Source organism: Chanodichthys erythropterus, chromosome 7, assembly GCF_024489055.1.
Source record: "Chanodichthys erythropterus isolate Z2021 chromosome 7, ASM2448905v1, whole genome shotgun sequence".
NCBI lineage: Eukaryota > Metazoa > Chordata > Actinopteri > Cypriniformes > Xenocyprididae > Chanodichthys > Chanodichthys erythropterus.
In genome coordinates, this window is record NC_090227.1 from 8921371 (window position 1) to 8937832 (window position 16462).

A 16462-nucleotide genomic window follows, 5' to 3' on the forward strand; every position below is an offset into this window, starting at 1 on the left:
CAATGATACTGTCTTCACATCTACAGAAAAATATGAACACATTTTGTAACAGACAATTATAGTTAACAGTTTAAGTGATTTGTAGACATTTTATTTAGTGAATGAACTACAGTAAACTAAGTGTTATTAGACATTAAAAACAATGAAAGTTCAGTTTTAGGTAATTTTTCTCCATCACTCACTCTTGTAAAAAGAGAAGTGAAACAAACATTTGTTTGAGGATCAGACTGATTTCAATCTAATATCAAATTTTGTTTTGGAATTTCTTCCAGTAGTTCTCAGCTGGGGCCAAACTAATAAATTATCTACGTTTTAAAGAAATCAAAGAGATACGAAACTGCTAAACTTTTTTTATGAAAACCACCGAAAAGGCAAGCGTTTATTTTTTTATATAATAATTAAGTCATAATTAAAAACACACAATACTTACCAACCGGACGCCACAAACACACAAAAAACAAAACAAAAGCGTTAACCATATTCCCTAGTCGTTTGTCAGACACTTCAAACACGTAGTAAACCACTCTAAAATGCACATCGACAAATGCCTCTAGTAGGCGTTCCCCAATGCTGGTTGCCTAGCAAGAGGATGACAGGTTGTTGACATTGAATACGTTTTCGTAGCGCTTAAATACATGTTTTTGAGGGGAACTAATGCACATAAATAGAATAAGACATGTAACGAACTAGGATGCGCTCTTGAGTGGAATAAATAACTTCACTACCTGCGATCCGATTTAGGCTCCCTATGCAGTGTTCACTGCACCCTATAGCTACTCTATGAGCAGGGGATTAGGCTATCAGTTGAGGTTCACTTTATTGCTACGTTATTAAAGAGAAGAACTTAGTAGTGGCGCTTATTAGAGGAGTCTGAGGTATGTATGATATGCAAAACGAACCTTTTCGAAACTTTGAATCAATTAAACCAATTGCTTCGCAAAATGATTTACTGTTTCGAAGAGCTCCAAACGCCACACGCTGATGACGCCTGCTGGTCAAAACATTGGACATGCAGCAAAACATGCACAAAAATGAGTAGCATAATATAGATAAAAATAAGTTGTTTTTTTTTTTTTTTTGGAAAGTGCAATCTATTAAATGCAATAAGCAAAGAATCTAATACCATAATACATGTTCTTTAAAATATGTGTTATTTTATTAAATAGAGTTTTGTTTATTGTGTCATTTCTGAACGTGTCAAAAATGTCTACTGACCCCTTGTGCAGCAATAATGGCAACTAAACGTTTCTGGTAACTGCTGCTGCACAACGACTTGGAGGAATTGAGTCTGTACAGAACAGCTTCAACTCTGGGATGTTGGTGGGTTTCCTCACATGAACTGCTTGCTTCAAGTCCTTCCACAACTTTTCAATTGGACTTTGACTCGGCCATTCCAAAACATTAACTATGTTCTTCTTTAGCCATTTTTTTTTTGTAAAATGACTTGTGCTTGGAGAGCAGTGACTTTCTCTTTGCAAATCTGCTATGCACGCCATGGTTGTTCAGAGTTCTCCTGATGGTGGTCTCATGAACATTTACATCAGCCAACATAAGAGAGACCTTTAGTTGCTTAGAAGTTACCCTGGGATCCTTTGTGACTGCACAGACTATTATACGTCTTGCTTTTTCTTTTTTTTTTTGTTGGTCGACCACTACGGGAGGGTAGCAATTGTCTAAACTCTTTTTCATCAAAGGTTTTATAACCTTTTCCAGCCTGACGAGCAATATCAACTCTTTTTCTGAGGTCCTCATAAATCTCCTTTGTTGTGCTTTGATACACTTCAACAAACACGTGCTGTGAAGTTAAGACTTTGCTAAATCCCTGTTCTTTAAATAAAACAGGGCACAGTCTGACACTTTTAACATCATCCCATTGAATGAAAACATCTGAGAACAGGTGAAGCCTAATTTTACCTTCAAATTAACCAATAATCATAGAGCTTCACATATTTTTGCCACTCACAGATACGTAATTTTTGGATAATTTTCCTTAATAAATAACTGAATGAATAAATAAATTAATATTTTTGTCTCATTTGTTTGATTGGGTTCTCTTTGTCTAGTACTTTTGCACTAATATATATATATATATATATATATATTAATGATTGCTCAGCAAAATACAAATTTACAATTCAAACAAAGCCCAAACCATTCCAGAAGCATATTCACATCCATCCATGTCATGGTTGATGTGACCCACAAGGATAAAGAATTGAAATTCAGAAATGCCAAATTCACCAAAAGAGGAAAAATTTCTGCAGCAATAGCAAAAGCACTACTATGAATCACTGAGAAACACACCACCAGATGAAATCTTGGCTGGCAACATCTCCAGATGTCTTGACTATGGATGTCTTAAGAGTAATATCCAGTGAAGACAAAGCACCAGACTCCATGATGATGTTAACAAGGAGATGATGCTCTGTCAAAAGATAATGAAGGAGTGCAGTGGTACTGCCTCTCAAGTGGCAGGTTACATTCAGCACTTACAAGTGGACCCATTTGGTGTCCACTTGTATACTGATTGTGGTCTACGTATACTGGCAGAACATTTAAAAAAACTCACCCCCAGTCACATTGCATCCAGATGCTACAGGCAGTGTCACGGATCCCCAACCCAAAAAAGAGTCCTTTATTATGCCCTTGTTCTCCCTAGAAAGGGGAAGGATAAGCCACCCCTTCCTGTGTCTGAGCTGATATCACAGGAGCACTCCAACTCTCACATTTTGGCAGATGGAAACACTGAGACATCTAAGCCAGATAACGACACGGAAGGTCCACCAGGTTGAGACTGATTTTAGCTGGGCACTCATTGGTAGTGGCCTTCAATAATGAAAGTGTCTCATCCTATATAAGCAGAGCACATTTAATTGTCAGCCAAAAAGTGAAAAGTGCAGATGCAGTGAATTTCACAGTGCTCCAGCTCTGTTCATCTCACATTATAAAGGCTGCAACACAAGCATTTTCAAAGGAAACTGGTGACTATGCTGTGAAGAAATATGCCACACTGTCTTTTGGTCTTCTTAACAGTACCACCCTACAGTAATCGCTTAACATCTTTCAGGATATGGCTCTGTTGTTCATGTCAGCAAACTATTCCAATGAGGTTATGGCAGCAAAGAACACATTTGACCAAAAAATCATTAAGTCCAAACCCAGTACAATAGTTGAAACACTTCCACCATATGTAGAAGGTCTAGCAATCAAGACAATATGTGGCAAATCTCCCTTCACATGTTTATTTCAACAGTCCTCTAGAGAAGACCAGGTGTGCAGAGATAGAGAGTGACAAAATAATTATTTCTACTGCCCAGGGATCATTAATGTCCTTATGAAGAACTATATGGGGCATTTTCCCCCTCTGGCATGGTATATTGCTTGGGGACCTGAGCAGATTCTCCAAAGAGAATACCAAAGAAATCAAAACAAGGGAGACAAATTGCTCAATCTCAATCGTGTTCTCAATCGTGAAGAATCACATATTACACAGAAAGAAGTTCCTGTAGCCTGCATATTTCATTACAAAGATGATTAACTCTCTGCAAGGAAGGTATACACAACATCAGATGATGCATAACCTTGATGGTCTGTCTCAAAGTGCATCTCACAAGCACAGACCACTGACCCACAAGAGGAGCAATGGGCCAAAAGATCAGTTTCTGAAAGATCAGCAAAGCGTCGTTCAAAGTAGATCCACCAGAAGCAGTGCCCCAACCAAAAAGACACAAGACAAAGCAAACACCTGAGGATCATTCAGAGGATATGTCAGCCCAGGTATAATGAAATTCTCAATAATGTAATTAAGCTTTTGTTTACATTAATTTATACCATATTTAATATGAAATTGTCTGTCTGTCTGTCTATATATCCAACTGTTCATCTATATATCTATCTATCATCAGATGATGCATAATCTTGATAGTCTTTGTCAAGTTGAGGAGCTTTGGGCCAAGAAAACCCTATTTGAAAGACCAGCAGTGCCCCAAACAAAAAGACACAAAACAAACAAACACCTGTGGATCATTCAGAGTATGTCAGCTCAGGTATAATGAAAATCTCAATCATGTAATAAAGCTTTTGTTTAACAAAAAAGATTAGACTTACAAGAGTAATTCATGGCATCTGGAACATTGAGGGAACAAAAAGAAGAACTGAATGAGAAGGCAGAAAGCAGAAAACAAGAACAAAGTGCCTGTTTAACAACTTTGTCTGGATACGTGGCCAGTATAACAGTCAATCACTCGAGTGGAAGAGCCGACCTGGCATACAGCTTCACTGATGTGATGCTCTGTATTATGTTAGTCGCTGCATTTGACAAGTTTTTTAGTCAGTTGCTATGGTTTGCGGGCCATTGTCCTTTAACATTACAGCTGGTACGTCTTCCAATTCGTGCAGAGGCAATGCAGATTCTTGGTGCTGGGAAGCATAAGATTTAACTTCGGCCGGTGCATGTCTCCAGAAGAGAGGTTGATCCGCGATGTGTCATCTTAATCGTAGCGTTGTAGATCATGAAGGAAGGGATCCCAAGCTGCGTACGTTTTTTTCCTAGCCTGATTCATTTCACATCTTTTCATGGCAGTTTGTTTGCTGTAGTCGGGGAAGAAAAGAAGCGAACTGCTTTTGTGAAGTATTGGACCGGCAGTTCAGGCTCCTTTGAGAATCTCGTTTCTGTCCTGAAAGCATAGTAGTTTAAAGGTGCCATAGAACGTCTTTTTAAAAGATGTAATATAAGTCTAAGGTGTCCCCTGAATGTGTCAGTGAAGTTTCAGCTTAAAATACCCCATAGATTGTTTTTAATTAATTTTTTTAACTGCCTATTTTGGGGCATCATTAAATAAGCGCTGGTTCAGGCTACGGCCCCTTTAAATTCTAGTGCTCCCTGCCCACGGAGCTCGCGCTTGCCTTTAACAGCATAAACAAAGTTCACACAGCTAATATAACCCTCAAAATGGATCTTTACAAAGTGTTCGTCATGCAGCATGTCTAATCGCGTAAGTATGGTATTTATTTGGATGTTTAAATTTGATTCTGAATGAGTTTGATAGTGCTCCGTGGCTAAAGCTAAGTTGTGTTTATAAATTATACAGACTGCAAGTGCTTAAAAAATGAAAATAACAACAGTCTTGTCTCCGTGAATACAGTAAGAAACGATGGTAACTTTAACCACACTTAACAGTACATTAGCAACATGCTAACAAAACATTTAGAAAGACAATTTACAAAAATATCATGATATCATGGATCACGTCTGTTATTATTGCTCCATCTGCCATTTTTCGCTGTTGTTCTTGCTGGCTTACCTAGTCTGATGATTCAGCTGTGCACATTCAGACGTCTTGCCCTTGTGTAATGCCTTGAACATGAGGTGGCAAATATTGGGGGCGTGCATATTAATGATCCCGACTGTTACGTAACAGTTGGTGTTATGTTGAGATTCGCCTGTTCGGAGGTCTTTTAAACAAATGAGATTTATATAAGAAGGAGGAAACACCGGTGTTTGAGACTCACTGTATGTCATTTCCATGTACTGAACTCTTGTTATTTAACTATGCCAAGGTAAATTCAATTTTTAATTCTAGGGCACCTTTTAAGATCAGTGTTCACGGGCCTTTTCTGTTGCTGTCACTAGTGAAGATACGATGCACCCTTTCTATCTCGACTGATTTGTTTTTAAGGGAGAGAATCCACTGTGATAGCTGTGTTTGCATGAAGCCCACAGGGTCGGCTCTTCCTCTTCTCTAACGCTGCATTCACATGGGGCACTGGCGTTTTCATTTACTTTGAATGGGTGACGTCATGCGTTGCCGAACTGAATTATGGGTTCCGTCGCGTTGCTTCATTTGCGTTGCAAGAGGCAGAAGTTGAAGATTTCTCAACGCATTTCAAGCACCAAACATTTCAAGCGCCAACGCAGGCGTCATCCAATCAGATCGCCCTATGCAAATACCCTAGAGCAGTCACTGGCCAGTTGCGCTCGTGCAACTGTAATGTGATTGGCTGTCATCACTATAACAGTCGCGTCACAAGCTTCAGACACGCCCTCCATCAAGCCTTGATGCTGACGCCCCATGTGAATGCAGCGTAAGGCCAATGAGATGAATTTTGCATTGCTGACTCTTTTCTTCCAGTCTCGCCATCTTGTCTTGTAGCATGTCTACAGCTAGCTTAACTTCGGCCGAATACTGCTTTACTTTCCGAACCGCTGACTGAATATTAACAAAGTTGTTACTGATTAACTTCATCTCTCTCTCCAGTAAACCGATTCTTTCAGCAACAGGTTGAAGCAGTATGCCCAAATCTCTGGCAATTAAAGCAATTCATGTGTTTAGGGACAAATTCCTTCACACTGAATGTCATATAGTTACTTTGTTTGGGAGTATTTCATCCTCAAACTCCACTATTTCACTTTCACTGTCTTGTTTTATCCCATCGCTAAAGGACTGTAATCTTTGTGCATCTGTCAACTTTCCTCCTTTCACATTTGCTTTTATTTAATCTATAGTAACCTCAACAGATAATCCACAATTCACGCCCCTGTTCCACATGTATCTCTTCTCCACACGTCGAGCACTTATCACTTTATATTTTCCTATTTCTCTCATCCTACAAGCCCTTTCCCTTTGTTCTTCGTTACCGCACTGTGGCGAGCAGGGCGGGCGAGAGCTGTGAGGAAATGGCGCGAGGCCAGCGACGCGAGAGATAATGAGCTCCACCTGCGAGGTGCACCGGCCTTGAGTCTCTCACGGAGGAGCTCATTATCTCTCGCATCAACGGCCCTCGTGCTGTTCATTCACGGCTCTCGCCCCGCCCTGCTCGCCACATAATTAGTACATTTCTGTCTCTAAAAAATTGGGCCAACCTGACCTCACCAACTTGATTTTTCAAAATCGTTGTCAATTTCACTGGACTCATGGCATGCACTCCTTTTTCTTCACTAAATCTAAGTATTACCTTGAAATCATCTTCAACCCCCGTATTCAGGGCCGGATTAACATAAGGGCTAGGTGGGGCTGAAGCCTCAGGGCCCGCGGGTAGAGGGGGCCCGTGATTGGCTGGAGGAAATGAGATTGACAAGTCATAGGTGGTTGATTTGGGTCTAATAAAATTACAAGAAAAAATGATTGGAAAATGTGCCTGACTGATAAATCATCGTCCAATCAAAATTACTTTACAATTCGTGCCATGACATCGGGAAACGCCTCTTTGCGTTATGCTATCGCATGTAGACTAGAAAATTGGCCTTTATTGCTTTTTCAGCCTCGCTGGTGTTCAAATGATTAAAAAAGTGGTGCGCAAAAAAGGAAAAATAAGCTTGAAAGGGAGAAAAAGGGATAATAATCTTACAGCAAAAATACCAAAACTAACTTCTTCGGTTCACATAAAACATCCGAGCCAGTGGAAGACCCTGCGCGCAGCGGCAGCTCACAATTATCTTCACCCACCGACACCGTCGCCGATCTGTGTGCTTTACACGTTGAAGAAGGTGAGATAGCAGCTGCAGCAAGTTATTATTCTTATAACGAGTTAAGCCCTATTCGGATAGTAATTGTTTCTCTTGAAAACGAAGGTGTTTTCAACATTTACAGTTTACGAGTCGATTGATTTTATTGCCGTTTCACAATGTCAGTGTTTTTCTCCCATCATCATCATCATCACCCGTGTAAAAACCCTGAATTAACTTTCCTACTGTTTTTTGACGAACACCAATGTCGTGTGTCTTGTCTCCACTATCTGCCTTTAAAGCACATTCTATCAGTTGCAGTTCTGGTGCCTCCATCCGTACAGCTCGACCTCGACACATTCACATCCAACACGTTCTCACTCCCAACTCGTCACATATGGACGCTTGGTCAGGACCCCTTGGCGTCACATATTAACGCACTGGGTACCCCCTTGACGTCATTTTTCAACGAGCAGGGCAGTCCGATAGACTTCAATGGAACTCTGAACCGGAGCCTGCGGCGTTGAAATTTGACGTCTTGTCTGCTGTGGATGGATCGAGACTACAATAAATAAGAATAGATAGGAATAGGCTACAATAAATGATCTATGCCGAGTGTGGTCAAATGGCGGCCCCCATATCATCTTTATCTGGCCACCCAACTGGTTTTTAACGTTAAGAAATCCCTCGCAGTCTGATATTAAAGTGCCCTCTGAGAAAAAGGGGGAGCGTTCACAGAAAATGAACAACGGTGAGTTTAACAACGGTCATCGTGTGTGCGACAGCATTCAGCGGTGAGTTTAACAACGCCCCACTGCAGGTAAAGCATCATTCAGAGGTGAGTTTAACCAAAACAACGCTCAACTGCAGGTAGAACAGCATTCAGCGGTGAGTTTAACAACGCTCCACGGTGCGTGTAGTAAGAAGTTTAAGCGTTTTCTGGTCACAGGGTAAGTGACTAATTAGGGTGCATGCTGGATAATGTATTTTTATAGGACTCTGGTATTGATAAATAAATATGTATATATGCTTGTGTTCGATTAATCAATGTCTTGTTTATTTATTTATTTATTAAAAATCCTCAAAATTAATAACGCTGACGTCATTGTATGGCGCGATCGCGATCCCAAGGTCCATTGCGATTTTCCACTCGGTAAGTAGAAAAGTTAATTAATAGAGATCGAGACTATTCTTAAATTCACACACTAAAAACTGTAGAATCAGGTCAGGTTGTGTTTAGAACTTTTAGAAGTGTAAGGCAGCAATTTATTAGGACAGTTAATGAGAGAAAACTTTTATATATATATAAATTACTTGCTGCACCAAATGTGCAGTAGGCTAGCAAAGTTAGCTAATTAAATTCAAGTTAATTTTTTTCGCATATAATCATGAAGGTGCAATCATGGGGAATACAAGATTTTCAGTACTGATGTGTTTCCAGTTACCTATTTTACATACTCAGACTGCCACTTTAGCCAACATCATAAATGGTCCGGTAAAAAACAGGGTTGCCAGATTAGTTTGTTTTCCAGCCCAGTAATTGTTTAAAATCCACAAATAATCTGACAATAAACGCCTAAATATTATCTATAATAAACAGTAGAAACAAATTCATAACAACAACATTATTGTGTCTCAGCACAATTTCTCAGTTTTCTATTTCTTTCTTTTGTATTAAAATAACAAAATTCCACCTGCCCAAGCCCATTTATTCACACAGTGTAACCCGAAATCAATCTGGCAACATTGATGAAGAATACTGGTGTAAAGTGTAAGGCACAGGTGTCAAACTCAGTTCCTGGAGGGTCGCAGCCCTGCAGAGTTTAGTTCCAACCCTAAATAAATGCACCTTACTCAGCTAATCAAGTCCTTAAGGCTTATTTAAAAGTTAAAGGTATGTTTGTTGGAGCAGAGCTGTGGCCCTCCAGGAACAGAGTTTGACACCTCTGGTGTAAGGTATTCAATTCTTAATATATTTTTTTTCTCTCTCATCAGGTCTTTCGAATTTGCCTGCTCCTTATTCTAAACCTGACCACACAGACAAACACACACTCACTCACACACACACACACACACACACACACAATAAAGGCACTTATTGTCAGGTGTAGGGAAGGACGAGGACTCAATAATGCAGGGAAGAGGGCTTTTTATTAATAATAAAAAATAAAACATAAACACAACAAAAACTACCCCGTGGGGGAAAACAGACTAGACAAAAAACTTGACTTGGACTTGACTTACTAAAAACACCAGGGAAAGTATGACAACGAACCAGCACAGGACTGCAAACACAAGGAGAATAAATAGGAGAGCAAACAAGGCAGGTAACAAGGGAGGACAGGTGGGGCAAATCAACCAATAATGAGGTAACAAGGTGGGCGGGGTCAAGACAATAGACATGAGAGCACATGGCACAAAGAAACACATGACAAGCCATGTGCTCACACCAAAACAAAACAAAGACACAAGCACATGGCCAATGAAGACAAAATCACAAGCCATGTGCTTACACAAGACGAGACATGAACACGTGACTATGAAAACTCATAAGCCACGTGTTCACACAAAACAAGACAACATGAGAGCACGCAGCCCGTGAAACAGACTGCGTGCTACACAAGACAACACCACAACATGAAAGCACGCGGCAGATGGAAATAACCGCGTGCTACACAAAACATGAGACAAGAGCGCACGGCAAGTGAAAGTACACACAAACCGTGCGCTCACAATAAAGACAGGACTGGGAGCGCAAGTGTCCGAATCCCGACACGAAACCGAAACCAAACTAGACACGAGTGCCGGGATCCGAACTTCACGCTCCCAACATGAAACAAGGCACGCAGACAAGAGAGCGCACAGCCCCGAGAACACTCGAGACTGTACGCTCACACAAAAACACGACAAGAACGGGAGTGTCAGAGCTCTGTCACAAAACCAAGAAATAAACTAGACCGAAGTGACAGAACCCTGACACTACCCCCCCTCTAAAGGGACGCCACCTGGCGTCCCCTACGAGGGACACAAGACAAACATGACAACATACACGACACAAGACAAAAACACACCAACAAGACAACATGACAGAACATCAAAACACAAAGACAAAGAGGGGAGGGAGGGAGGGGAGCCAAGTCAGTCAACAAAAAAAAACAAACAAAACAGAATGTCTTTAAGGAAACCAGGGAGGGACGGGAGGGTTGAGCCAGGGAGGCTCAGGCAGGTCTAGGGTCCCAGCTGAGGGCCAGGGAGGAGCCGGAGGGACAGACCAGGGCGGCACCGGCGGGACAGACCAGGGCGGCACCGGCGGGACAGACCAGGGCGGCACCGGCGGGACAGACCAGGGTGGCACAGACCAGGGCGGCACCGGCGGGACAGACCAGGGGGGCTTCAGCTGGTCTGGGGTCCTGGCTAAGGACCAGGGCGGTACTGGAGGGACCATCCAGGCAGGCTCCGGCAGGGCAGACAGCTTGGCAGGCGCTGGCAGGGCAGACAGCTTGGCAGGCGGCGGCAGGGCAAGGCGCTCGGCTGGCGGCGGCAGGGCAAGGCGCTCGGGTGGCGGCGGCAGGGCAAGGCGCTCGGGTGGCGGCGGCAGGGCAAGGCGCTCGGGTGGCGGCGGCAGGGCAAGGCGCTCGGGTGGCGGCGGCAGGGCAAGGCGCTCGGCTGGCGCCGGCAGGGCAAGGCGCTCGGGTGGCGCCGGCAGGGCAAGGCGCTCGGGTGGCGCCGGCAGGGCAAGGCGCTTGAGTGGCACAAGAATGGCCTCTGGGGTTGGAGCGGGCTCACGGGTTGGACCGGGCTCTGGAGCGGACTCACGGGCTGGAGCGGGCTCTGGAGCGGACTCACGGGCTGGAGCGGGCTCTGGAGCGGACTCACGGGCTGGAGCGGGCTCTGGAGCGGACTCACGGGCTGGAGCGGGCTCTGGAGCGGACTCACGGGCTGGAGCGGGCTCTGGAGCGGACTCACGGGCTGGAGCGGGCTCTGGAGCGGACTCACGGGCTGGAGCGGGCTCTGGAGCGGACTCACGGGCTGGAGCGGGCTCTGGAGCGGACTCACGGGCTGGAGCGGGCTCTGGAGTGGCCTCCGGGCCGTGAGGGACGGAGGAAGCCTTCCTCCTCCTCTTTCTCCTCTTGTGAGGGTGAGGCAGTGGCACTGTGCCTCCCTCCTCTGTGGGTGCTGCAGCTTTTTTGGTCGGCTCTGGGGTGGCCTCCCGGCCTACAGCAAGCTCTGTGGTGGCCTCCGGGCCTGAAGCGGGCTCTGGGGTGGCCTCCGGGCCTGAAGCGGGCTCTGGGATCACCAGACTTGCCGGGTCGGAGGAAGTCTTCCTTCTCCTCCTCCGCTTATGTCGGTGAGGCACTGGTATGGAGATAGCTGCCTCTGAGGAAACAGCAGCATTAACAATCGCCTCTGGGGAGACTGCAGCATTCTTTCCCGGGCAAACAAGAAAGTCCACAAAAGCCTCAAAGTTCAGGTGGTCCAGCCCTCTCATTCTCCACCAGTTGAGGGGCTCATCAAGGGCATAATTAAATAGGTCCTTGAGAGCTGGATCGTTGAACCCCAGTCCTTCTGCAGCACCGCTGAACTTGATAGCAAACTCCCTCAAGTCAATCCCCTGTTGACGGAGGGAGCTCAAGTATTTAAACTGGAGAATGCGATCATAGAGAGGGCTGGAGAGAGTGGAGGCTGGTGGATGGCAGAAGCTCTTCTTCCGCTGAGTCCTCATAATGGCTGGTTCGTTCTGTCAGGTTTTTGGAAGGAGCGAGGACTCAATATGCAGGGAAGAGGGCTTTTAATTAATAATAAAATGAAACAAAACAACAAAAACTACCCCGAGGGGGAAAACAGACTAGACAAAAAAACTTGACTTGGACTTGACTTAACTGACTTGACTTGGAGGAAAAACATGAGGGAATAAACGACGATGAACCAGCACAGGACTGCAAACACAAGGAGAATAAATAGGAGAGCAAATGAGGCAGGAAATGAGGGAGGACAGGTGGGGCAAATCAACCAATATTCAGGTAACAAGGTGGGCGGGGTCAAGACAATAGACGTGAGAGCACATGGCACAAAGAAACACATGACAAGCCATGTGCTCACACCAAAACAAAACAAAGACACAAGCACATGGCCAATGAAGACAAATCACAAGCCATGTGCTTACACAAGACGAGACATGAACACGTGACTATGAAAACTCATAAGCCACGTGTTCACACAAAACAAGACAACATGAGAGCACGCAGCCCGTGAAACACAGACTGCGTGCTGCACAAGACAACACCACAACATGAAAGCACGCGGCAGGTGGAAATCACCGCGTGCTACACAAAACATGAGACAAGAGCGCACGGCAAGTGAACATACACACAAACCGTGCGCTCACAATAAAGACAGGACTGGGAGCGCGAGTGTCCGAATCCCGACACGAAACCGAAACCAAACTAGACACGAGTGCCGGGATCCGAACTTCACGCTCCCAACATGAAACAAGGCACGCAGACAAGAGAGCGCACAGCCCCGAGAACACTCGAGACTGTACGCTCACACAAAAACACGACAAGAACGGGAGTGTCAGAGCTCTGTCACAAAACCAAGAAATAAACTAGACCGAAGTGACAGAACCCTGACACTTATAAGAGCCACGTCTGTCCTGTTTACCTGTCTGTGCTGTAGTTTACTTGTCAGTCTCTTTTTAGCTCTCTCTAATCTTTATCTCTGTTTTTATCTTTATTTGTTTTATTTGATCATCTCTCCAGTTCTCTTAATAGTTCCTAAAAATCCTCTTTATTGTAAGTTTGTCCATCTGTTGTTTGTTTGTTATATTTCCAAGGCCCAAATTCAGGTCCTGCCCTTCTTGCCAGACTCCCAATCAGGCAAGCAGGAAAACCTGTCATGTCTGCTTTGGAAGCCTGTCCACCAAAAAAATAAATAAATGAAAAACTGGCATCACTGGATAGCCAGTGGGGGAAATCTGTCCTTAAAAGCAGAAATGCTGGGCGTCTAATTGATTCTGCCCGTATTGCAGTAAGTAAAATAGTTCATATTTCATATTTTAGTGTGAAGTAAAACTGAAAGGCCATGTTTTTCACATACTGAATATCATACTAATATGATCTGGCCTTTACAAACATAGTCTTATTTCATACATGGAAGAATCCATCTTTACTTATAAATTTTGCTAAAGAGTTACAAAATTGTATTCTGTGTCAAGTATTAAGTAAGTCATGATGGCAATGGCAGAAACTAGCAGTACCTCTGGCCTTACCTTATATTGATGATCGATTGTATACAGTTCAAGAGTAATGTGTCTTCTAAAATAATCTTAATGAAACGTGTTATGGCTCATTTTATTGCATTGTTTTTCATTAAATAAAATTGCTTTTAACAGTGCTAATGTTTCTAATACTTCAGTGGGTGTTGCTAACTAATGTGTGATAACTGCTTTTGTTCATTTCAGGTGCAGAAACTTGAGGCTGTTGGATACAAGCCAATTTTATTTATTGGGAAACAGGACAAAAGGGCTTCAAATAAGTGGGTGGCAGATATTATTACACATCTGCACCACACTCCTGTCACCAAAATTCTTTTGGAGAAGATGCGGAGGGCTTATGAGTTTATCTTAACAAAAGGTAAAAGTAATGTTTTTGTTTAGAAATTATGGTTATTTAAAATACATGTATATTTCTCTGTTACTATGTACAAAGTAAACTTGTATTTTAGCAACCTCCACAGCACAGCAGCCAGAGAGTGTCGCCGTGGAGCAGCCGGAGAGCGTCGCCATGGAGCAGCCGGAGAGCGTCACCATGGAGCAGCCGGAGAGCCTCACTGCGGAGCAGCCGGAGAGCGTCGGCGTGGAGCAGCCGGAGAGCCTCACTGCGGAGCAGCCGGAGAGCGTCGCCGTGGAGCAGCCGGAGAGCGTCACCATGGAGCAGCCGGAGAGCCTCACTGCGGAGCAGCCGGAGAGCGTCGCCGTGGAGCAGCCGGAGAGCCAAACCATGGAGCAGCCGGAGAGCCTCACTGCGGAGCAGCCGGAGAGCGTCGCCGTGGAGCAGCCGGAGAGCGTCGCCATGGAGCAGCCGGAGAGCGTCACCATGGAGCAGCCGGAGAGCCTCACTGCGGAGCAGCCGGAGAGCCTCACTGCGGAGCAGCCGGAGAGCGTCGCCGTGGAGCAGCCGGAGAGCCAAACCATGGAGCAGCCGGAGAGCCTCACTGCGGAGCAGCCGGAGAGCGTCGCCGTGGAGCAGCCGGAGAGCCAAACCATGGAGCAGCCGGAGAGCCTCACTGCGGAGCAGCTGGAGAGCATCGCCGTGGAGCAGCCGGAGAGCCAAACCAAGGAGCAGCCGGAGAGCATCTCCGTGGAGCAGCCGGAGAGCCTCACTGCGGAGCAGCCGGACAGCCTCACTGCGGAGCACCCGGAGAGCCTCACCAAGCAGTCTGAACCCGTATTTGTTCTGAATCTTGTTCCTGTGTCTTCCTCACTCTCTCCAACCTTTCTCTCTTCTCCTTCCTCTGTTACTCCTACAACTGTTCTTCCTTCATTTTCTTCTCCTCCTCCACCTCCACTGCGGCAGAGGAAAAGAAGGTTAAACACCTTTACCGCGTCACACTCTACCACCCCTGTCTCTCCTCCATATCCATCTCCCTCTTCCATTTCCAAGCCTTTGAGTCAGGAGGTGCCACTGGTAAAGAACAGAAGAAAAGGTAACTTTTTGCATGGTACATCTTACTCCACACTATTAATAAATTTGCTCCCAGTCAAAGCTGACTTCATGTAAATTGGATTCATTCAGCTAACCAGGACATTGGTAGCCAGTTCACAGTATTTTGTTATTTACGTAGTTGTTTAGCTGTGGTTTAGTGGCCAATGTCCAAGGGTTGAGGGAAACCAATCCAGTACATTTTGCTTGATTGACAAAAACAGGGACAAATTCACTTTGACACAAATGGAAAAGACTGCATATCACCTCACATGTGAAATTATAAATATGGGCTTGTGTGATTCAGCTACAAAGCATGGCATTCGTGGCTTAATAAACTTGCCTTTTCATTATTTCAGGTTGTCGAAAATGTAGTTGGCAGAAGGTTTTCCTTTTTGATAAAATAACTGGGGAACGGATAAATGAGGTAAAATGTCTTATTAGGCCATGTGCTGGACTCAGTGACTGATTCTGACCTTTAAAACATATCCATTGATTGCTTAAACAGTTAAAGTGATTATTACTTGTGTTTGTTTGTGTCTGTGTAGGGGAAAGCTGAATTGAAAGTTCACTGGTTGCCTTGCACTGTGTGGTAAGTCATGTTTTATTTCCTTTTTAATTCCATTTCAATGCAATGGATTAGTCCATTCCATGACCCAATACAATGTTGGCAAAGTTCAACTGCTGTCTTGCAAGCAGCATGGAAGTTCATGTCAGTGATGTCCAGTGTTGGCAAAGTAATGCATTACAATATTGCATTACTCCCTTAAAAAATGACTAATTGCATTACTTAGTTACTTTTTATTTGCATTACTTTTTCACCTGGGCTTGTTTGATGTATTTAATAACAACAAAAAATATATATTTTGGCAAATGTTTAAGGCTCTTTCACACCAAACGTGAAATTAAAAAGCCTTAGGCAGAAGGAAATGCATATCCATTCCTGTACAGTGGAGGGCGTAAATGTGAGTAAATGTTCACATTTAGTCTAGATCAGGGGTGGCAAACCCTGGTCCTGGAGAGCCTCAGTCCTGCAGAGTTTAGCTTCAACCCTGATTTAAAAACTCACCTGATGTAGCTTTCTAGCAACCTTACAAACCTTGATTATCTTGTTCAGGTGTGTTTGATCAGGGTTGAAGCTGAACTCTGCAGGACTGTGGCTCTTCATGACCAGGGTTTGCTACCCCTGGTCTAGAACTACAACAACCATCATGTTCACACAGCACACACAACACCTCTTTAGCACTTTATTTCTCTCAACTTTAGGACAGGAGAGGTGTCAGTCAATAAATGTGAAAAAGTAACTTGGATATTTTGT

The 16462-nt window shown here is 44.2% G+C and overlaps 1 protein-coding gene across 1 annotated transcript; it reads left to right on the plus strand.

Annotated features, from left to right (window-relative positions):
• Window positions 1-14042: 14042 nt before the first annotated feature.
• LOC137023550 (proteoglycan 4-like) lies at window positions 14043-16339 on the plus strand. Its single transcript, XM_067390753.1, has 4 exons — window positions 14043-14076; window positions 14168-15129; window positions 15693-15736; window positions 16276-16339. Exons 1-4 carry the CDS (start codon window positions 14043-14045, stop codon window positions 16337-16339), a joined length of 1104 nt encoding a protein of 367 aa, XP_067246854.1.
• The last annotated feature ends 123 nt before the right edge of the window (window positions 16340-16462 follow it).

Bases quoted from the DNA above. Each gene is read 5' to 3' on its own strand.
- LOC137023550 (XM_067390753.1), top strand. From the start codon at position 14,043: ATGCGGAGGGCTTATGAGTTTATCTTAACAAAAG. The intron at 14,077-14,167 runs GTAAAAGTAATG...CTTGTATTTTAG, and splicing joins TGAGTTTATCTTAACAAAAG to CAACCTCCACAGCACAGCAG. The intron at 15,130-15,692 runs GTAAAGAACAGA...GTGTCTGTGTAG, and splicing joins TGAGTCAGGAGGTGCCACTG to GGGAAAGCTGAATTGAAAGT.